The sequence below is a fragment of the Mytilus galloprovincialis genome, chromosome 12 (assembly GCF_965363235.1).
Source record: "Mytilus galloprovincialis chromosome 12, xbMytGall1.hap1.1, whole genome shotgun sequence".
Classification (NCBI taxonomy): Eukaryota; Metazoa; Mollusca; class Bivalvia; order Mytilida; family Mytilidae; genus Mytilus; species Mytilus galloprovincialis.
In genome coordinates this window covers 66,193,249-66,218,482 of record NC_134849.1, presented here as the reverse complement: position 1 = coordinate 66,218,482, position 25,234 = coordinate 66,193,249, and the positions used below count along the sequence as shown (strand labels likewise).

The 25,234-nt window shown below is 34.8% G+C and overlaps 1 protein-coding gene across 1 annotated transcript in view; it reads right to left on the bottom strand.

Annotated features, from left to right (window-relative positions):
• Window positions 1-25,234, bottom strand: part of LOC143053736 (uncharacterized) — a gene marked incomplete at its 3' end in the record, with an annotated part of 72,064 nt that overhangs the window by 36,559 nt on the left and 10,271 nt on the right. The window contains exons 5-10 of the mRNA XM_076226519.1: window positions 24,544-24,611; window positions 22,809-22,990; window positions 20,018-21,813; window positions 19,289-19,398; window positions 18,570-18,727; window positions 18,073-18,174 (exon numbers count right to left, since the gene is read on the bottom strand). Of these exons, the coding sequence (XP_076082634.1) occupies window positions 18,073-18,174; window positions 18,570-18,727; window positions 19,289-19,398; window positions 20,018-21,813; window positions 22,809-22,990; window positions 24,544-24,611 (2,416 nt within the window). The remainder of the gene's footprint in view (window positions 1-18,072; window positions 18,175-18,569; window positions 18,728-19,288; window positions 19,399-20,017; window positions 21,814-22,808; window positions 22,991-24,543; window positions 24,612-25,234) is intronic.

Below are 25,234 nucleotides of genomic sequence, written 5' to 3'. Positions count from 1 at the left end.
TCGTCCTGCACATGGAATTTCACTCATATGAATTAATATCAATATCGTCCGATTTTCACATCAAACGAGCATATCATGACTTGAAACTTGCGTGAACAGGTTCCATGTGAATCTTATGATAATAGTTCATGCATAAATCACCGGAATTTTGTACACTTTAAATTCACGTAAATATTTGAAATAAAATTATTTAAATAATATCTTTGTTCTAAAATTTGATTAAAACCATAAAAAATACCCGTGATGCAGAAATATAGTATTTTTAAAAAATTGATTCATTTAACAGTTTTTTTAATTGCTCGGTTTGATGGTTGTTTAACGTTCAGTGGCAAATAGTTCATGCATGTTCGGGACGATACAATACAATTTTGAAAACAGTTGTTTATAAAAGACACATTTGATGCACCAGTCAAAAAAGATTTTGTGAAATTTATGAGGAAAAATAATGATCATGATAAAATACACATTCCAAAAAATAAAATAACAAAACTCCAAGAAAAAATCAAAACGAAAAAATCCCTTATCAAATGACGAAATCAAAAGCTGAAAAACATCAAAAGAATGATAAACAGCTGTCATATTCCTGACTTGGTACATACAATACATGTAGTATAGTGTACTCTGCGTTATGTAAATGTGTTACTTGTTTGCTCAGGCCTAAATTAAAATATTGTTTGTTTGCCCTTTTCCGACCCTATGTTTTGAAACAGGGTAGGTAGGTAGGTAAAATATTTTATTTTTTTCCCAAAAAAAATAATTTGGCTCGGTATATTTTTTGTCATGGGTAGGCAGGTAGGTATAATATTTTATTTTATATTGCAAAAAAACATAAAACCCTGACGGGTTAAAATGCAAACATAGTACATTGTATACACAAGTGACAAGAAACATAATATACAAAATCTGCATAATGTCATTTTTGTCTGTTTTGCTTTTGCTAATAAGTTGATGGGACTAGTAGTATAATAGTCCCAGGAAGTTTTGAAAAAAAAAATATCATGTAGAATGTGAAGTTAATTCATATGCAAGACTACTTTGTTTTCAAATATCAAAATATAGAGCTGTGCCGCATATTTTCAACGTGTATATGCCTGGAACTTTGAAAAGTTTTAACCTGCACTACTATTCTGTACTACGTACCTTGTACGCTGACCTCTACCTTAAGGTTTTCTGTATATTATAAGCGATTACTTTGTCCTGGTAAAATATGTCCGGGCAGAGATACATTACTAGTAGAAAAAGTCCCTAGAGTGTTTAAATTTTCGTGTGTGTCTGTGTTTCCAATAAAAATGCTACAAGACTTGAACTCAATTCTGAATCTGAATAAGTACGTTGCAGGGCCAGTATATATGGCATCAGTGGCAACGGGAGAGAGGCGCTGGGAAATTAATCCAACGTTGTGAGAGCAACCAAAGTTTAAAGCTCTCAATTGTCTTAGTACACACGAGATTGTCTGGTAGTCTATTCCATTCGGGTACGTATTCTACATCGCAATTTATAAATGATCTGTTTGGAAAACTTGGGAGCTTTTACTGCCAAATATTCTCCACTTTACAGGCTTTTGCCACCTTTGGTTCATGTCAGATATAAACATGATAAATAATACAGCAATGCTGGTCTAAGGCATCTTTAACATAATCATCCTGATCTACGGATCACAAAAGGCCATCCCTACTGTACATAGAATACTACGTCCGTTTACAAAAAAGTTTGTACACACGTTGACAATTTTGTATTAAACGAACTTTTTTGTAAGTGAACCCTGCTCTCCAAGTATAAAGATACAGAGTAACGTACGTCATATCTGGCTGCGAAAACGTAGCTCTATTGTCCTTTGATATTTTTTTTTTTGCCATAGATCTATGGTCCGCAAATATCAAAAATCATCAAAAGGACCTTAAGAGCTACGTTTTCGCAGCTAACGTCATATCATCATGTTTTCTCAGGTAAGCGGAAGAAGGGATCCCGTAGACCGCCCTACGTCACGATTCATGAATTATGCATATTCTATTTATAGGCTATTTATAAACGATTCTGAAAATACTTATTCTAAAAATAGAATATTCTCAACATGTACAACTATTAAAAAAAAACAATTCAAAATCATTAACTTTCATGAAACACGGTGAATTTGCTTTATTTATATCACATGAAAAAAAAGGAAAATGTACCGCATTACAGTAGCATATCATGCATATATATCATTGTGCAAATATATATACAGATTCCTTTTTAAAATACACATGATACATTTCATATAGATATGATCAACAGTAGTATTTAGTGCCTTAATTATGTTGTAAAGACCTGCAAATGTCACATGCACGTGGTCCCATGGCTTTGGATATACTATGGAGTTACTAATATTTTTATTATCCGTTTAACATGTTAAAAGAGTATTTTTATGTAGGCAAATTGAAAAAAAATGTAGCTTACACGTGTTAAACATGTTACACGTACTAAGGCTTTACAGGAGTGTGAGAGGGTGTTTAAACTGGTCTGCGTTTAACTCGAATAATTCAAGCCCTTTCCGTGTCCGATTTTCTCCCACACGAGGGCTTGAACTCCTTGTGATCATTGGCCGCGTCGCCTGCTCTCTGTGAGAGAGAGCCAATCAGCGGCGATCAGGATATGAGTCTGCGCAACTCTCTTGAAATTGTCTTACTAAACACGTGTGTTCAATTAACACAAATCCGATAATAATTATTTAACATCAATTAACATCAGTTTACATCATTTATCATCAATTAACATCCGGAACTCCTCCTTCTTTAGCTGCCAATTTAAATCAAAATTCCCATATTGCAAAGCGGTGTGAATTTTCCGGTTGACGGTCTTGATCGAGGAAGACGTTCAGGCGTTAATGTAGCCTTCGTAGATCAGCGGAATATAACGACTGAATTATTCGGGTTAGTCTGCGTTTAAAGAAACGAATCTGTAATTTGACCCCCTGTTGTCTGACCATTCTACTATAGCTGGACGTTCTATAGGAACCGTTGTTACTTGTTTACAATAAAGCTACTGTTAGCATGGTTAGGGCGTTCTACAGGATCCCCTGGTCGTTCTACATGATCCCCTGTAGTCTGAACCTCATATATCTACTACAGAACGTTCTATAGGATCCCTTATATTGTTTGTTTATCATGTATACACTAAAGGACGTTCTCATGGTTCTACAGGATCCCTTGTTGTCTGAATATTATATATCTACTATAGTATAGAACGTTCTCTATAGGAACAAGTTTTTGGTCAGGATTCTTCTGAAAAAGCTCATACCAAATTTATGAAATATATTTTTGGTGTAAACAGAAAGTCAAGTAATATAGCTGTAATGTCAGAGATTGGTAGATATCCTATGTATTTTACTATAATTTTATCAATGTTAAAATATTGTCATAGACTGGAACGTTTGAAAGAAGGATTATTATTTGATGCATTTATATGTTGTAAACATACAGTTACATAGTTCTTATGTAAATACATGGTATTCTATAGGGTAGATTATATTCAGAAAGAGATTGAATTACCAAATTTTGACCAATTAATTGTTTTTATGGCAGTATGTTAAAAATAAACTATGTAAAAGTTCTTTCATATTTTGGAATAAACTGAAGCATCAAACCATTAACTCCGAAAAAGGGAAAAAATTGTTTTAAGAAAGAAAAATATTTAGAATTACAGGACTTCAAAAAAAAGAAAGTCAATTTGTAAATTAAGAATAAGCGCTCATTTTAAAATTGAGACAAACAGATATTCAAAAAAACATATAGAAAGATCTGAGCGTCTTTGTTCTAATTGCTCATTCGGTAAAGTTGAAGATGAGCTTCATGTTTTATTAGAATGCCCTCTTTATGATATTCAAAGGGACGATTTTTTCCAAGACATTTCTAACAATTGTTATTATTTTATAAATTTAAATAAATCTTCTAAATTTCTATGGCTCTTGACCCAAGAAAATGTTACTCTATGGAAAAACTGGGCTGTTATATTGGTGACTGTTTTGAATTAAGGAGATCAGGTATGAACACTGACACTAAGTCAAGTAAACAATTTGAGAATAAATACATATATAATGTAATTTTATTATTCTTTTATTCACAATATATATGTGGTTTTTGGCTTGATTCTGACCAATGCTTATATTCCAAATATATATGTATATGCCTCTATAATTGTTGTTGTTACCAATTATGTAAATCAATTGTATCTGATTTTATACCCTTTATGGGCCCTGTAATTTTGGGAAAAAATATATATAGGATCCCATATTGTTTGTTTATAATGTATATACTAAAGGGCGTGTTCTCCAGATCCCCTGTTGTCTGAAAATTATATATAAACTATAGAACGTTCTATAGGATACACTATTGTTTGTTTTTGATGTATCTACCAATCTAAGAGAACGTTCTATAGAATCCCCTGTTGTTTGTTGTTCAGGTTTATGGTATAGGGCGTTCTACAGTATCCCCATGGCGTTCTGCAGGATCCCCTGTTTTCTCAACATTATTTATCTACTATAAGACGTTCTATAGGATCCCCTGTTGTTTGTTTTTCAAGTGTATACTATAGGGCTTTCTACAGGATCCCTTAGGCGGTCTACATGATCCCCTGTTTTCTCAACATTATATATCGACTATATGACGTTCTATAGGGCCCCCTGTTCTTTGTTGTTCATGTTTATACTATAGGGCGTTCTACAGTAACCCCTGTTGTTTGTTTATCATGTGTATACTAGAGGACTCTCTACTGGATCCCTTGGTCAGTCTGTGGGATCCCCTGTTTTCTCAACATTATATATAAACTATAGAACGTTCTATAGGATACCCTATTGTTTGTTTTTGATGTATCTACCAATCTAAGAGAACGTTCTATAGAGTCCCCTGTTGTTTGTTTATCATGTGTATACTAGAGGACTCTCTACTGGATCCCTTGGTCGGTCTGTGGGATCCCCTGTTTTCTCAACATTATATATAAACTATAGAACGTTCTATAGGATACCCTATTGTTTGTTTTTGATGTATCTACTATGCTAAGAGAACGTTCTACCGGATCCCCTGTTGTTTATTTTTCAAGTGTATACTATAGGGCGTTCTACAGGATCCCATAGGCGGTCTACAGGATCCCTTGTTTTCTCAACATTATATATCTACTATATGACGTTCTATATGATCCCCTGTTGTTTGTTGTTCAGGTTTATAGTATAGGGCGTTCTACAGTATCCCCTGGGCAGTCTGCAGGATCCCCTGTTTTCTCAACATTATTTATCTACTATAAGACGTTCTATAGGATCCCCTGTTGTTTATTTTTCAAGTCTATACTATAGGGCGTTCTACATGATCCCCTGGACGGTCTACAGGGTGCCCTGTTGCTTATGAAAATTATGCATTTAAGATAGGACCTTCTAAAGGTTCCCCTGTTGGTTTTTTTTCAAGTATATACTATAGGGCGTTCTACAGAATACCTGAGCGATCGATCAACAGGATACCCTGTTTATAAAAATTATGCATTTAAGATGATACTTTCAATAGGTTCCCCTGTTGTTTGTTTATCATGTATATACTATAAGGCTTTCTATAGGATCCCTTGGTTGGTTTAAAGGATCTTCTCTTTTCTCGACATTATTTATCTACTATAAGACGTTCTATAGGGTCCCCTGTTGTTTGTTGTTCATGTTTATACTATAGGGCGTTCTACAGTATCCTCTGGGCGGTCTACAGGATCCTCTTTTGTTAAAAAATCATGCATCTGAGATAGGAAATTCTATAGGTTCCCCTGTTATTTGTTTATCATGTATATACTATAGGGCTTTTAAGATGCCTTGGGCGGTCTGCAGGATCCCCTGTTGTCTTAACATTATATATCTTCTATAGGACGTTCTATAAGACCCCCTGTTGATTGTTTTTCATGTTTATACTATACGATTTTCTATAGGATCCCTTGGTCGGTCTGTCGGATCCCGTTTTTTCTCAACATTATATATCAACTATAGAACGTTCTATAAGGCCCCCTGTTGTTTGTTGTTCATTTTATACTATAAGACGTTCTACAGGATCCCCTGTTTTCTCAACATTATATATCTACTATATGACGTTCTATAGGGCCCCCTGTTGTTTGTTGTTCATGTTTATACTATAGGGCGTTCTGCAGGATCCCCTGGACGGTCTGCAGGATCCCTAGTTTTCTGAACATTATTTATTTACTATAAGACGTTCTACAGGATCCCGTGTTGTTTGTTTTTCAAGTGTATACTATAGGGCGTTCTACAGGATCCCTTAGGCGGTCTACAGGATCCCCTGTTTTCTCAACATAATATATCTACTATAGGACGTTCTGTAGAACGCCCTATAGTATCCACTTGAAAAACCAACAACAGGGGATCCTGTAGAACGTCTTATAGTAAATGAATAATGTTGAGAAAACTGGGGATCCTGAAGACCGCCCAGGGGATACTGTAGAACGCCCTATAGTATAAACATGAACAACAAACAACAGGGGACCCTACAGGATCCCCTAGGCGGTCTACAGGATCCCCTGTTTTCTCAACACAATATATCTACTATAGGACGTTCTATAGGGTCCCCTGTTGTTTGTTGTTCATGTTTATACTATAGGGCGTTCTACAGTATCCCCTGGGCAGTCTACAGGATCCCCTGTTTTCTCAACATTATATATCCACTATAAGACGTTCTATAGGATCCCCTGTTGTTTGTTGTTCATTCACTGGACGGTCTACACGATCCCCTGTTGTCTGAACATTATATATATACTAAAGGACGTTCTATAAGACCCCCTATTGATTGTTTTGAATGTTTATACTATAGGTCGTTCTACAGGATCCCCAGGGCGGTCTACAGGATCCTCTTTTGTTAAAAATTATGCATCTGAGAAAGGAAATTCTATAAGTCCCCCTGTAGTTTGTTTTTCATGTATATACTATAAGGCTTTTATGATCCCTTGGGCGGTCTTCAGGATCTCCTGTTTTCTCAACATTATATATCTACTATATGACGTTTTATAGGGCCCCCTGTTGTTTGTTGTTTGTTGTTCATGTTTATACTATAGGTTGTTCTGCAGGATTCCCTGGACGGTCTGCAGGATCCCTAGTTTTCTCAACATTATTCATTTACTATAAGACGTTCTACAGCATCCCCTGTTGTTTGTTTTTCAAGTGTATACTATAGGGCGTTCTACAGGATCCCTTAGGCGGTCTACAGGATCCCCTGTTTTCTCAACATAATATATCTACTATAGGACGTTCTATAGGGTCCCCTGTTGTTTGTTGTTCATGTTTATACTATAGGGCGTTCTACAGTATCCCCTGGGCGGTCTGCAGGATCCCCAGTTTTCTCAACATTATTCATTTACTATAAGACGTTCTACAGGATCCCCTGTTGTTGGTTTTTCAAGTGTATACTATAGGGCGTTCTACAGGATCCCCTAGGCGGTCTACAGGATCCCCTGTTTTCTCAACATAATATATCCACTATAGGACGTTCTATAGGGTCCCCTGTTGTTTGTTGTTCATGTTTATACTATAGGGCGTTCTACAGTATCCCCTGGGCGGTCTGCAGGATCCCCAGTTTTCTCAACATTATTCATTTACTATAAGACGTTCTACAGGATCCCCTGTTGTTTGTTTTTCAAGTGTATACTATAGGGCGTTCTACAGGATCCCTTAGGCGGTCTACAGGATCCCCTGTTTCCTCAACATAATATATCTACTATAGGACGTTCTATAGGGTCCCCTGTTGTTTGTTGTTCATGTTTATACTATAGGGCGTTCTACAGTATCCCCTGGGCGGTCTGCAGGATCCCCAGTTTTCTCAACATTATTCATTTACTATAAGACGTTCTAAAGGATCCCCTGTTGTTGGTTTTTCAAGTGTATACTATAGGGCGTTCTACAGGATCCCCTAGGCGGTCTACAGGATCCCCTGTTTTCTCAACATAATATATCTACTATAGGACGTTCTATAGGGTCCCCTGTTGTTTGTTGTTCATGTTTATACTAAAGGGCGTTCTACAGTATCCCCTGGGCGGTCTGCAGGATCCCCAGTTTTCTCAACATTATTCATTTACTATAAGACGTTCTACAGGATCCCCTGTTGTTGGTTTTTCAAGTGTATACTATAGGGCGTTCTACAGGATCCCCAGGGCGGTCTACAGGATCCTCTTTTGTTAAAAATTATGCATCTGAGAAAGGAAATTCTATAAGTCCCCCTGTAGTTTGTTTTTCATGTATATACTATAAGGCTTTTATGATCCCTTGGGCGGTCTTTAGGATCTCCTGTTTTCTCAACATTATATATCTACTATATGACGTTCTATAGGGCCCCCTGTTGTTTGTTGTTTGTTGTTCATGTTTATACTATAGGGCGTTCTGCAGGATTCCCTGGACGGTCTGCAGGATCCCTAGTTTTCTCAACATTATTTTATTTACTATAAGACGTTCTACAGCATCCCCTGTTGTTTGTTTTTCAAGTGTATACTATAGGGCGTTCTACAGGATCCCTTAAGCGGTCTACAGGATCCCCTGTTTTCTCAACATAATATATCTACTATAGGACGTTCTATAGGGTCCCCTGTTGTTTGTTGTTCAGGGGATCCTGCAGACCGCCCAGGGGATCCAGTAGAACGCCGTTTAGTATATAAATAATAAACAAACAATATAGGGATCCTATAGAACGTACTATAGTAGATATCTAATGTAAAGACAACAGGGGATCCTGTAGACCGCCCATGGTATCCTGTAGAACGCCCTTTAGTATAAACATGATAAACAAACCACTGGGGATCCTGTAGAATGTCCTATAGTAAATAAATAATGTTCAGACAAAAGGGGATCCTGTAGACTGCCTAGGGGATCCTATTGAACGCCCTTTAGTATATAAATGATTAACAAACAACATAGGATCCTATAGAACGTCGTATAGTAGATATATTATGTTGAGAAAACAGGGGATCCTGTAGACCGCCCAGGGGATCCAGTAGAACGCCCTTTAGTATATAAATAATAAACAAACAATATAGGGATCCTATAGAACGTCCTATAGTACATATATAATGTAAAGACAACAGGGTATCCTTTAGACCGCCCAAGGGATCCTTTAGAACGCCCTTTAGTGTATACTTGATTAACAAACAATAGGGGATCCTATAGAACGTCTTATAGTAGATATATTATGTTGAGAAAATAGGGAATCCTGTAGACCGCCCAGGGGATCCTGTAGAACGCCCTATAGTATATAAATGAAAAACAAACAACAGGGGATACTTTAGAACTTTTTATAGTAGATATAGATTTTTAAACAAATGGGCATCCTGTAGACCGCCCAGTGGATCCTGTAGAAAGCCCTATAATATAAACATAAAAAAACAATCAACAGGGCATCCTGTAGACCGCCCAGGGGATCCAGTAGAACGCCCTTTAGTATATTAATAATAAACAAACAATATAGGGATCCTATAGAACGTCCTATAGTAGATATATAATGTAAAGACAACAGGGGATCCTGTAGACCGCCCATGGTATCCTGTAGAACGCCCTTTAGTATAAAGATGATAAACAAACAACTGGGGATCCTGTAGAATGTTCTATAGTAAATATATAATGTTCAGACAAAAGGGGATCCTGTAGACTGCCTAGGGGATCCTATTGAACGCCCTTTGGTATATAAATGATTGACAAACAACATGGGATCCTATAGAACGTCTCATAGCAGAAAAATAATGTTGAGAAAACAGGTGATCCTTTAGAACGCCGTATAGTATAAACATGAAAAAACAATCAACAGGGGGTCTTATAGAACGCCATTTAGTACATATATAATGTAAAGACAACAGGGTATCCTTTAGACCGCCCAAGGGATCCTTTAGAACGCCCTTTAGTATATACTTGATTAACAAACAATAGGGGATCCTATAGAACGTCTTATAGTAGATATATTATGTTGAGAAAACAGGAAATCCTGTAGACCGCCCAGGGGATCCTGTAGAACGCCCTATAGTATATAAATGAAAAACAAACAACGGGGGATACTTTAGAACGTCTTATAGTAGATATAGATTTTTAAACAAATGGGCATCCTGTAGACCGCCCAGTGGATCCTGTAGAAAGCCCTATAATATAAACATAAAAAAAAACAATCAACAGGGCATTCTGTAGACCGCCCAGGGGATCCAGTAGAACGCCCTTTAGTATATTAATAATAAACAAACAATAAAGGGATCCTATAGAACGTCCTATAGTAGATATATAATGTTAAGACAACAGGGGATCCTGTAGACCGCCCAGGGGATCCTGTAGAACGCCCTATAGTATAAACATGAAAAACCATCAATAGGGGGTCTTATAGAACGACCTCTAGTAGATATATAATGTTCAGACAACAAGGGATCCTGTAGAACGCCCTTTAGTATATACTTGATTAACAAACAATAGGGGATCCTATAGAACGTCTTATAGTAGATATATTATGTTGAGAAAACAGGAAATCCTGTAGACCGACCAGGGGATCCTGTAGAACGCCCTATAGTTTATAAATGAAAAACAAACAACGGGGGATACTTTAGAACGTCTTATAGTAGATATAGATTTTTAAACAAATGGGCATCCTGTAGACCGCCCAGTGGATCCTGTAGAAAGCCCTATAATATAAACATAAAAAAATAATCAACAGGGCATTCTGTAGACCGCCCAGGGAATCCAGTAGAACGCCCTTTAGTATATTAATAATAAACAAACAATAAAGGGATCCTATAGAACGTCCTATAGTAGATATATAATGTTAAGACAACAGGGGATCCTGTAGACCGCCCAGGGGATCCTGTAGAACGCCCTATAGTATAAACATGAAAAACCATCAATAGGGGGTCTTATAGAACGACCTTTAGTAGATATATAATGTTCAGACAACAAGGGATCCTGAAGACCGCCCAGGGGATCCTGTAGAACGCCCTTTAGTATATACTTGATTAACAAACAATAGGGGATCCTATAGAACGTCTTATAGTAGATATAATGTTGAGAAAACAGGGGATCCCGTAGACCGACCAGGGGATCGTGTAGAACGCCCTATAGTATATACTTGAAAAACAAACAACGGGGATACTTTAGAACGTCTTGTAGTAGATACATAATGTTGAGAAAGCAGGGGATCACACAGACCGGCCAAGGGATCTCGTAAAAATTCCTCTATTAGATACTTCAAAAACAAACAATAGAGTATCCTATAGAACGTTTTATACTTTATATATAATGTTCAGACAACAGGGGATCCTGTAGAACGTCCTTTGCTATATATACATGATAAACAAACAATATAAGAGATCCTATAGAACGTTCTGTGATATAGATACAATGGATAAGCGTTGATTCTTGAAAAAGAAACCATGAGCCCGCAGGGCGAATGGTTTGTTTTTCATGAATCAACGCTTATCCATTGTATCTATCACTTAAACTATTGTGATAATATCTTTTGAAAATTAATGCCTATTCTTAATTAGAAGGTATTGTAAGTGAGTTGAAATAACCATGTAATCGTGTCAGACGAACTATTACAATAAATAAGATATCACAATTAAATGGTTAAAAAAATACAAATATATTATAACACAGCACGTCTGGCCTGAAAGATCTTCATATCATCAGGCATCCGAATGTTATCTGTTTTTACAAAATAAGACTAAGACATATTCGAACTTATTTCTATTTGAATTGATCTTAATGGAAATGGCGAATGTGTCAAAGGGACAACAACCCGACAAAAACATTATATATAGTGCATATAATAAGTATGTTTCCGAAATTTCTAGCAAAAAGCCTAATTCAAGACATATCACGATTTTCTAGCATAAGAATTTGCGAATTAAAATTTGTAAAATTATGTAGTAAAACAGATGAAATCATATAATATAAATTTATAAAACAAAAATGGACCAATATTATGCAATCCAGTTTTGTTTTGTTTGAAACATATGGAATAGCCAACCATTATCCGATAAGAAACGACCAAAACGCTTTTTTTTACACAAATTATCCACTAACATTCAAAACAAGAACAAAAACTGGAAATCTTGACTATTGGAACAACAAAGAGAATTCAGGGATTCGAACCTAAACAGACAAGATCTTAGCTTTAACTCATTTATCGTAACTACGAAACCTCGTGGCTACCAACTCATACTATACGATTACCTATTATGTATATATAAAGGTAGAAGCCATGTGTGTCCGTTGTACCGATGTATATCATATATTCATTTATATATATAAAATATACTTTTAAATCGTAACCGATTGGTAGCCCAGAGGTTTCGTCGATATGTTAATGTCAGTAACAAGTTTCACAATGTATGGACGGGTTCGATTCCCAGTGAAGGCATATAGAAATTACAAAAAATAAAGGTAAGTTTTTAAAAATAATTCCATTAGTGAACAGAAATCAGGAAATTAGTCAATTCAAACTAAATGATATTAGGCACACAAAGGAAACAATAGAATATAATCTGGTGAGTCCATTTCAGCGACGGATTTCGGAAGCGTTGATTCTAGAAAAAGAATCCACTGTAAATGAATAGGCTGACGTCACCACAATGGTTTAAATAACTATAAATATAAGGTTCAGACAACAGGGGATCATGTAGACCGACCAGAAGATCCCGTAGAACACCCTAATAGAACATGTAGCTTCATTATAAACAAATAACAGGGGAAACGAAGACCAGCACCCCCTTCCCCACCGCCACTATCACCACCCCCTCACACCCTGTAAAGGTAATGTCTCGTTTCTAAGAACGTGTTAGCTACATGTTTTTTTTTATCAATTTGCCTACATCAAAGTACTCTATTAAGCAGATAATAAAAATATTATTAACTCCGTAGTATATTCAAAGCCATGGGATCACGTGCATGGGACATTTGCAAGTCTTTACAACATAATTAAGGTACCAATACTGTGTGTCATATATACTAGTATGTGAAATATCATATATATCTCAAAAAGGAATATGTATTTGCTTAATGAGGGCACAATGATATATGCTACTGTAATGCGGAACATTTTCCTATTTAAGTTCACGTTGAACGTGAAATAATTTCTGTCATGAACGTTGCACGAAAAATAAAGACTTTAAGGTGAACCTTTTGTGACTGAGTCACTGTCCTCTTGTATATATGAAGTCTTTGTTTTACTTAATATTCCCTATTTAGTGTGTACACATAATTTACAGCTTTTAGAAAAGTATATATAAAGATATCCTGAACTTTAAAAATGCAAATAAAGGAACAACATCATTGGTCTTACCGCCTTATCATTTCTTATCACGGAAACAAAATTATATCAATTTCGTTCTTGTCCATGTTGACGATCCCTGTCTAGTGTTGTTTTTTTTTTTTTTGAAAAATACTGAGCACGCAAAATAAGCATTTGAATCACGAAGCACGTATAAAATTTACATAAGCAGAACATATTGAACATGTTGAACACCTCGCTGTTTTGCACGACTGAACGTTAAATAAAAAAGTAAAAACACGTTGAACGTGAAATAAAAAAAAACCAATCACGTACCACGAAAATAACCCTCTACCACTCTCCATGAAAGTTAATGATTTTGCATCGTTTTTTTAAGATAGTTTTACATGTTAAGAAAATTCTATTTTTAGCATTAGTATTTTCCGAATCGTTTAAAATAGCCTATAAATAGAATATGCATAATTCATGAATCGTGACGTAGGGCGGTCTACGGGATCCCTTCTTCCGCTTACCGTTTTCTCAAAGCGTTCAACATCGATTTCAAACAAATGCTTTGAAACTCTATATGCAAGTATGCATGTCAAACGCTCACGAGATACCAAACGGACTAGACCTTATACGGTAAAGATAAAACCCGAGGATTCCGGTAAAAAAGTTTTGAGCGGGAAATACAAATATAAGATTTTTGGTAGGAACGAAAAGATAAAATAAAATAAAATCTTGCTGGTAAATACAAATAAAAGATTTTCAGGCGGAACGAATTGACAGGGTCGGTCGGTAAAGGGCAAACAAACAATATTTTAATTTAAGCCTCAGCAAGTTGGCCAAACCTTGCAAACTGTTAACCCGAATAATTTAGTCGTTATATTCCGCTTACTACATTAAGTAAGTAGGAGAGATCGATTACGGGGAGGGACTGAATTATTCGGGTTAGCAAACTGTATGCAAAATTTCACAAATTTCAACATTCTGTCATTTGTGAAAAATTATTTACATTACAAATCTTGAGATCATATATGCATTTTTTATATAAGTAAAACAACTGCGAAATTTAAAAGTTCCAGCTTGAAATTCAACCTGTATCAGATGTAAGCCGGAGTCTGTACTCTGTGTGCCTTTGTATTTTTATCAAAATGCCTAATCCAGCAGCCTGTCATGAAACAAAAAAGAAACTCCAGACGATATGCGCACCTATAATATGAGTAGTAACACCAGGCACATAGTTTTAAAGCTGAAGCAAAACTACTGTAGTTCTAAATAATTAGCCGAATTAACTCTATATATACTAAGTGCGGGATTAACGGTCGAACGGACAAATGTAAAACAATATGATGATACGTGCTTTATAAGTAATTTGGTGACAATGCATATTTTTGAATATGCAGTTCATATAATGGAATGGTAATTTGGAGATCTGAAATGTAGTAGCAATGTAAGAAGGATAGCATTTCCGTCATTTCGTCTTTGGTGGAAACTTGACTGATTGGAAATTTTACCGCATCTCCTTATATTTCATAATGGTATGAATTTTCTAGAGAAGAGCAAAAGTTTTAAGACTTAAACTAATATTTACCAAGAGACTGAAATGTTACTGTGACAATTATACTAGACATACTCAAAATTTTCCAACGTTTACTAAAACTACAAATAAGAAGTGTAAAGATACTATTCCAATTAGCATTAGTCACGATTTTCTTCATGTCTTTAAGGTGTTGATGTCAGTTAATTAATGCCCAGCTGTTGCTATCTTATAAATTACATATCACATATCTCCATTTATCATTCTATCAGCCAACTTTTGTACAAATAACATGAACATGTACACAATTTTTCTTTTATTTGTACTTGTACTTTTACAAATAAAGTCTCATGTTACCCCACTTCCAAAATGAGCAAGCGGTAACGTAAATATTTAGTTTTGCGTAACTGTTCAATTTTGGTCTTCCTCGCGATCTGCGTTTAAACTTTGTCGAATTTTTTGAAAAAATTAGAGGCAATGATTTAAATTTTAACAACTAAAGTTCCAAGTGACGGGGGTAAATTGTAGGATTGATTGCTTTAATTATTGGTTGGTTAACGTCCAGTGGAAAATAGTTCATGCATGTTCAGGACGAGAACAAGTTAACAATAAATACAATAGGTAGGTTTTGCAATAGAGGCAGGGCATCCGCGATGATGGTCGGGAAAATTTAAACTGACGCTATACATATATATATATATATATACTTGTATACTTGTTCTAAAAACTGATTTTAAGAAAGAAACTTTCCGAGCATTTTCCGACGCCTATTATGCGAGCAATGTGGCCCTCAGAGCCCTAAAAGGTAACTTTGTTAATTTTCTTTCAGTCGTTTTGCCTACCAACTTGTACATGTACATTATTTCCAACTAAAAACTAAAAAAACACCGAATACCTGTGCAAGCGTAAATTAACACGAATATAAAATCTAAATGATTTCAAGATATAGCTTTCTTACAGTCTGCTGCCGTTTGAATAATAAAAAGTCAGCCGTTTGCATGTAAATTTCGAGAAAAAAATTATAACGGAATCAGTGAACACGGAACCGGTCTGACTACAGCCAGCCCCAACTATCAACTTGCGTTTGTAGACGCAAGTGGATACTCGGGGCTGGCTTTATTCAGACTGTAACGGAACCTGAATTTTGTAATTTAATTTCTGTCGAATCAAGTGCCCATGTATTTCTCAGCCTTGAAGTTCGTTAACTTTCTAATGCTTCATTCCGATGTTGCTGTCCGTCCTGAGTAGACGTGGTTTATACGATTACAAAGCTGGCACTGTATTTTAAAATATTTCCAAAACTATATCGAATTTACTCTGTACAGACCAATGAATTTCAGAGACTGTTTACACATGGAACACAGGAAAAGTTATTCGGCTAAATAACCACTTTTTTAATATTCCATACAAACAAACTATTTTCTGTATGATTTTCAACGTCTGCTTGTATTGTGCTTTCCCCCCTAATTATATCCGTATTCTCATCCAAATAAATTTCAATTTTGTCCGAGCGGTGTTTTTGATGACCATATTAAAACGAATTAATAGTTGTAAAATTCCCCGTTTTTTTTCACACATCATCCTAAGCTTCTATGAATTAGATTTCTACTTTCAAAACAAAATTTCATGGGGATACGGCGTGAATCATGAATAAGTACTTATTGCAAAAATAAACCAAGGTTTACTTTTATAAATTGTTATTTGGATGGAGAGTTGTCTCATTGGCACTCACACCACATCTTCCTATATCTATACCAAGAATAAAAATAAAGTGATAAAACTGTGCCTGTTATGCATAAGAACATATATAGATAAAGCGTGCAGATGCTTAAATATCAAAGAAACAGAATATTTAAAAAGTAAAGTAATACTTTTTAAAGATTAACAATGAGCGGAATGATTGCCGGAAAACGATAAAACAATCTATGTCAAATAACCGCTACGTATTGCATCAAAACTCTCGGCACTCTGCATCTAGGGAAAGTTACCGTTAAAAATGCTACACAAAACCCGCTGAATTGGCTTATCTGTGTGAACGTTATTCGATAACGTCAGAAACGATAACTCATGGCGTAACGTCATTCGGTATCGTGTTACCTTATGTAGCAAGATTATGTGTGCTAATTTTCATGAAAACGTAAAAAGTGCATTTTTTTTAAATTTGATAAATATACAGCAAAAAATGATGTTTTTTTTCTACATTCATAAACATTTGATAAATTTGAGTTATTTCTGAATAAAAGATGTATAAATTTTTAGAATACTTATAAAATACAGAAACTACAAGTTATTTAACAAAAAACAGTTAGTGTTTCTCTTTTATAACAAACAAAATATGTCTTACTTTCGAAAGGGAAAATACGGCAACAAATCCAAATTTTTAGCAAATATGCAAAATTTCGACCTCATTTTACTCAAAAAGTAGCACAGGAAGGTATTTTTTTTACTACATATTTGATTTAATCAGGTGAAAAATAGTCTATATGGGAATTTTTATCGAAATGTAAATACGGGATCAAAACTGTATCGTATGCCTTTAATACATATAAGGAGATATAGTAGCATTGCTTAGATCAAATAGAGAATATATAGCAACTGACGGTTACATTACATCTCTTCGTAAATTTTACGGACGCCATCACGAGTTGGTTGACCGTTATGGAATAACCGTTTCACAAATGATATCGGATATGTTCCTTACGTCGTAACTACAATCCCCTTCCCTTTTATAAATGTGACCTACCGAATTAGACTATTTACCGGATTTGATATCTCATAAGCAACACGACAGTTGCTACATGTGGAGCAGGATTTGCTTACCCTTCCGGAGCACCTGAGATCACCCTAGCTTTTGGTAGGGTTCGTGTTGTTTATTCTTTAGTTTTCTATATTGTGTCATGTGTATTATTGTTTGTCTGTTTGTCCTTTTCATTTTTAGCCATGGCGTTGTCAGTTTATTTTCGATTTATAAGTTTGACTGTGCCTCTGGTATCTTTTGTCCCTCTTTTACGACCTTCACGCATGAACAAAACCCATACCTTATAGCAAGCTATGAAAGATTGCAACATGACAAGTTTTATATTGTTAGGACTAATAAAATACATCTTTCTGTTGCTTTATCATCTAATATCACTTTAGATTCTTGTAGAAAGATGCTACATTTCTACTAGCACATGTAATACGATTTTATGAATTTATTGACAGCGAAGCTGGTGGTTTGCCTCCTTCCTAACCCACAATATTCATTATCAAGTATGTGAAGTTTTATCAAGTGTGTGTTTTGAACTATCATATATATACCACGTGGCTGCAACGTAGAAGAGGTGTTCCCTGTAACATGTGTTGTAGATTCAACATCAATTGTCCCTTCTAGGGTTGTTATATCTGGTGATGAACCTAAATCTAAAAGAAATGACAGTATTTACATGTTAGCAATCTTTTTTCGTCTTTTGTTGAATAAAACTTGAATTTTTAATTTGATAAAAACAATAATTTTTCGAAAATTTCTTGAAAGGATCTGTATGAGAAGATTGGATGTTTGAACGTCTTAACTTCCAGTTGCGCATATGTCCTATGTCTTACTAGACGATTCGTATATGTTATAATTTGGGTTGAACATAAAAAACATAATTTGCATTGTCAATCTAGAAATTGAAAAGGTATTTTAACGAGTAACAAGAAGCATCGGATTTAAAGTCTCCAGGGCGAATGACCTGACGTGACATCCCGTAGGATTAAACAGACACCAAGTCGAACTATCAGCAAATTACGTTGTTTGTCTTTTACATAATGCTTACCTATGACGTGTAAGTCAATTTGATTATCACCAACTGCAACTGACACTATTTTCTTGACCATACTACTATCAATCATCATAGTTGAACCATCTTGCATTATAAAATAACGAGCTTTTAATATTATGTCAAATGTCACCATTACATTACCACCAAGTTCACTGGAATAAAGTTAAAAATACATTTACTAATTCATGTAAAAAAAAATAAAAGATAGAAATGAGTACTCCGTTCTCATTACCTTCTCACAAACTTGTAATTGAATAATTAAGGTGGTAACCAACACTTTCACTATAATTAATTTGACTCGTTTAATTTTCATAAAATTTTGACAAAGTACTTACTTTGCCCCTTTAATAAAAATATACAAAAATCACAAATTTTGAACAAACCATTTTATCGAGATATTACACTGGTTATATAGCAGTTTTACAAACATCAAATTTGATCACTGAGAAGCTTAATATTCCTTTTACAACACAACGTAATTAAAACGTTTAGCTGACTTTACAGAGTTATCTCCCTGTAGTGTTAGGTACCACCTTAAATAACATTTTATTCTACATAAACAATGTGAATGAAATCATAATATAACTGCACATACCTTTGTCATCAATGAAATTAATTACCTTCTTATAAAGTAACAACATGCGCATGTCAGATAATATCCTGGCATTCAAATATTGTGTTATCTTTATGGCAAAGCAAGAACCTGTATTTACCTGACGTTCCGCAAGACCGTTTTTTCATAAATCTGTGAAACAGGCATGTGACGTGACATACTTGTTGTATTGTCCATTGACGTCATGTAATTCTGTATTGCTATATTCATCTACGAAAAAGAAAATAATATGTTTAAATTTTCAAATTAGATTTTTTTTTCAAATCAACACAGCGAAAAAAACATTTATAATACACAAAACTACTAGAACATAGTAGATTCTAAACTTTTAAAACGCCAACAAAAAATGCTTTCAGTGCACCATCTAATGGTACCGAACTTCACAGTTTTTGACGTTGTGTGTTGAGGGTAGATATTTGATAGTGCTTACTTTATTCACGATTTGAAAGGGGTATTGTATTTGTTTAGTTGTATACCGAATACTGACATTTAATGCCTTCGAGTTTTAGTGTGTTTTTTGGTTGTTGTCTCAATGACATATCATTCATGTATCTGATATGACATTTAAAAATAATGTTCTAATCTCATGTTGATGATTTTTGTTTTTGTAAATTCAAGGAAAGATATAATATGTATATAATAGCTCTATGGGGCATACTCTTTTTAAAAAGAATTAATAATGTTATTAATGTAAGAAAACAAAGGTCGTGTTCAAAATTATATGACACAACAAAGATAAATATTAGTGGACCACTAGTCGGTATGTAAACATTCTTTTGTTTATATCAAAACTATGCAGATGATGGTTTATTTATAAACATAATGGTACCTGGTTAATAGTATATATCAACTGTTGATATTCTTGTGAGCTTGAGTTAGTGAAGGCTGATACCCAGGTCATATTTCTCATTACTGCCTGTACTTCAAACACAACCCGTGATTCCATGGTTGGAAAAGTTGTGAACTCAGGATCAGTAGTGGTAGTAGAGTTTATATTACTGGGTGTTGCAGTATTAGCATGTTCCATGGTAGTGGTAGTAGAGTTTGGTGTAGTATTAGCAGGTTGCATGGTAGGTAACGGAGAGTTTGTTGTACCGGATGTTGCCGTATAAGCAGGTTGCATGGTAGTGAATGGGGAGTTTGTTGTACCGGATTTTGTAGTATCAGCAGGTTGCATGGTAGTGGATGGAGAGTTTGTTGTACCGAATGTTGCAGTATTAGTAGGTTGCATGGTAGTGGATGGAGAGTTTGTTGTACCGGATGTTGTATTATTAGCAGGTTGCGTGGAAGTAGTAGTAGAGTTTGTTGTACCGGATGTTGCAATATTAGCAGGTTGCAAGGTAGTTGATGGAGAGTTAGTTTCACCGGATGTAGTGACTGTTGTTTCGTTAGAAAGTAGTGGCGAAGTTGTTGGTTGAGTAGTAGTAGTTGTTATTGTCGGTTTTGTAGTTGTTGTCGGTGAAGTAGCTGATGATGGTGTTCTAGTAGTTGTTGTTGTTGATTGCTGTGTAGTAACTAGCGGTGTAGTAGTTGTTGATGCATTAGTTGTTGTTGTTGGTTGCTGTGTAGTAACTGTCGGTGTAGTAGTTGTTGATGCAATATTTGTTGTTGTTGGTTGCTGTGTAGTAACTTTTGGTGTAGTAGTTGTTGATGCAGTAGTGGTTGATGTAGTAGTTGTTGTTGTTGGTTGTTGTGTAGTCTTTGTCGGTGTAGGAGTTGTTGTCGTTGTTGTCGGTAAAGTAGTAATTTGTGTAGTAGTTGTTGGTGCAGAAGTTGTTGTTGGTTGCTTTGTAGTAACTGTCGGTGTTGTAGTTGTTGTCGGTGAAGTAGCTGATGATGGTGTAGTAATGTTTGTTGGTGTTCTAGTAGTTGTTGGTGCATTGGTAGTTGTTGGTGCAGTAAATGTTGTTGTTGATTGCTGTGTAGTAACTAGCGGTGTAGTACTTGTTGATGCATTAGTTGTTGTTGTTGGTTGCTGTATAGTAACTGTCGGTGTAGTAGTTGATGATGCAATAGTTGTTGTTGTTGGTTGCTGTGTAGTAACTGTCGGTGTAGTAGTTGTTGATGCAGTAGTGGTTGGTGTAGTAGTTGTTGTTGTTGGTTGCTGTGTAGTAGTTGTTGGTGCAGAAGTTGTTGCTGGTTGCTTTGTAGTAACTGTCGGTGTTGTAGTTGTCTGTGTAGCAGTTATTATCATAGAAGTTGTTGTCCATGAGGTAGTTGTTGGTGTTGCTGTTGTCTTTGTGGTAGTTGTAGGGATAGTAACAGTCGGTGTAGTAGTTGTCTTTGCAGCTGTTGTTGTCGGAGAAGTAGTTGTCGGTGATGTAGTTATCGGTGTTGTTGTTGTTATCTTTGTGGTAGTTGTAGGGGTAGTAGTTGTTTTTGGTGTTGAAGGTATTGTTGGTGTAACAGGTGTTGTCGGTATAGTAGTTGTTTGTGTAATAGTTGTCGTTGTTTTAGTAGTTGTTGTTGGTGTTGTAACTGTTTTCGATGTCGGTATAGGAGTTGATTTAGTTTTAGATGTTATTCTAGTAGATGTTGGGGTAGTTTGTGTTGACAGTGTAGTAGTTGTCTGTTTTGTTGTTGTTGTTGTCACTTTTGTAGAATTTGCTATTGTTGGAGTTATATCTGAAAAAAAAACTTTTGAAGAAAAAAAGGGGATTCTGAAAGCGTTTGCTTGAATATCAAAAGGTTTTTTGTCCTTTTTTTAAAAGCTGAAGTCCAAATGTCGAGTAATTAAAATCGAACATGCAAATTTCAGTACCGGATATTTATCCAGTGAGTCAAGTTAGAAAGTATATGTAAGATTGAGAATGGAATCTGAGGACATGTCAAACAGACATCTGTCTAACGTAGAATAAAGAAACGCATATCAATACGTTCAGTAAAAATCAGTTGAAAAGAAGTTCGAGTCCGATGTCAAAATAGGTAACAAAAGAAACTAGGCAAAATGACAATAGCAGATAAATAAACAAAGGACTACTACCAGTTAATGACATGCCAGCTATTTGCCTCAAAGATTATTTCTTCATTATAGTAAAATCAAGTACAACCCCTCCCGTTAGGGCTTTAATATGAAAAAATCAAACGAAAGGCTGAAATGGGTATAAAAGACGACATAACATATCTTATACAATTGGAGATTCAGATGTAAAGATTAGCATTGATATTCGTACATTCAGCACTAAGAAGAATTTGTATTAGATTACACTTTCATTTTAATACTATGAAATATACTACGCAGTTATGAAATATTGAAACATAATCTTCTTTGACAATCCTAACAAAAGATAAAAGGTATCGGATTTAACTTCCTCATTCTTACTCTTTTGGGTGCATATTTATGAATACATTTTGCACATCATTGATAAATAAGGTCAATACATTTAAATCCGTTTAATTAAACGAAAGAAGATAGAATAAAACACTTTTGTTGTGAAAGGTATGACAGTTATAAGAGCTATAAAAACTCATTAAAGATACTACTATTACATATTTAATACCGTACCATTATATTATTATGTCAAAGGAATAGTTAGTATCTGTACAATATTTCAAGTTCTAAAACGCTGGGCAAAGTCGTCCATTAATTAAATAAAGAAATCGCAATAATGTTTACCTACCTGCAAATGATATTTTCTGTGTGTCTATCTCGAAGTCTTTGACCTCCTCAACAGTACCACTTTGTACTACTTGTACAAATGTAGTAGCTATTATTCCTTCGTTCATGTCTACTGTAACACTAGATTCATTCAATTCTGGATTTTTAAAGATGAGATCAACAATGACTTCAGTGCTACCTTTCCTAAAGGAAAACGTATTCGATCAAATTCAGTAAATTTTGATTTTATATCATTCAAAATCATTTAAACACTACAACATGACAGTTTTTAACTGAATATATTTGTATTTTTGTGACAAAAAAAGGTATTTTAGAACTGTCGTTCAGATAATTCGGATAATCACTAGGCTTTGTTTTGCATTTCTTTATCTTTTCTTATGTTCACTTTTTCATGTATGCAAATGTTATCCACAAATCAAAGTCTGCAAACAGAAATATTAACGTTTTGGTGCTCAACGGTATGAAACAGTTGTTATAGTCCGGAATATAAAGATATATTTCCTAAAAAAAATAAGAAATAATTTAAGACAAACGTAATCATGGTAGTTGTTACAATGCTAATACAAAAATGTTACCTGGTGACCAAAATTGTTGACCAGCAAAATTTTTTTTCAATAACTAACAACGCATGACTCCCTTAAAACAAAACTAATAAAAAAGACAAATACCAACAATCAACTCATGGTCAAGATTTCTCGAATTGGTACCAGCACACTAGGTGCAGTTAAACCAGTTCAACTTTGGCACATATTCTCCCTTTTCAACGAAACCATTTATAATACGAAATTTGTCCTGATTGTCAATGTTTAAAAAAAAATAGCAACACACAATCAAAGTCTACTTTGTTCAGCTTTAAGAAAGAGGACCACAATAACTAGAAAATAATAGACAGCAAATACTTTGGAAATCAGAGATTTCGACAATGAATAAAGCACCAATTTCATGTTCGTCGCCAATCACTTTTTCTAATGAAAATGCCATCATTCTAAATAGATATGATTGTATAACTAACATGGAAAATCGTATGTATTCGGTTGAATGGGTTGTTTTAACATGTAATAATACTCAAAATCTTATTCCTAACATTTTGAGAGTGTCTAGCGGTGGTCTCTTTTAAATGTTTCTGTAGTTGAAATTTCAAATTATGTCTCATCAAGTATACATATTGTTTAAGAAAGTTCAAATTTCAATTTCCAAGTTCTCGTCCTGAAATATTTTATATTGGATGGCAAGGAAAAATAAACTTAATTTCTCTTAATATTTAGTTTTGTGGAAACAACAGGCGTACAACTAGTACAAACTCACGAGAACGGCGTATCTAGTGATAAAGACTATATTTTACTGGCATCACCATATAATATAGTTACTGGCTGAAAATACACTTCAAAATTAATCTGTTAATACTTACTTTCAAAGGTCGCACATACAACATAGAAAGCTAACAGATGTGATATATATCTCTAATAGCACGTAATGGTTTCTTCTAATGTTATACTTAGCTGCGGAACTGTAGCTTTCATGTCCTTATATTACTTTTTTACTAGTTGCGGACCTAAGTTCTACGGTTCTAATGTAGCTAATGTTATACTTTATGCTCTTCAACTTTGTACATGTTTGGCTAATCAATATTTCGATTTGAGCGTCACTGATGAGTCTTATGTAGACGAAACGCGCGTCTGGCGTACTAAATTATAATCCTGGTACTTTTGATAACTATTACTTATTGTACAATTTACCTAAATCCTTGGACAATATTCTCGACGTAAAAATCGTTCAAATCACTTGAATGATACACTTTGTCGATCTACAATACAACTATAAAAATTAAATATAATTTCCATGATATTATAATATTTAGATGCGTTTACCTTTCCTTGATACAATGTGTTTATGTATTTAAGAACGACTGTAATATTTTTTTCTGTCTATGAAGAAATAACATAAAAAATTTGGTGCACACTAAATAACGCGCGTAGCGGGTTATTTAACAGTGTGCACCACATTTTTTATGTTATTTCGAATAGACAGAAAAAATATTACAGTCATTTCTTATAATTTAATTCTAAATTCCATTTTAAACCGTAGAAAACCTTGAAAAAACGTTGATGACGTCACGGTCACATGACTAAATTATGTCTATGGGCTCATAACAAAATAACGTCAGCCAATCAGAAGACGCGTTACATCCAAAATTAAATTATATTATAATATTTAGATTTCCTTGTGTTTATGTATTGTCAAATACATCTTATTCGTGATTGAAAACTTATGAATTCGGTTCAATTGAGAACAAAAGCTCTGGCCTTGAAGGCATAAAACTTTGCTCAGTGCTCGGAGCACAAAAATCATGCTCGAAACATGAAATCCAACAATTTGATTGGTTTATTTTCGAGTCTTGAGTACAAAAATCATGCTCGAAAGTTTTAT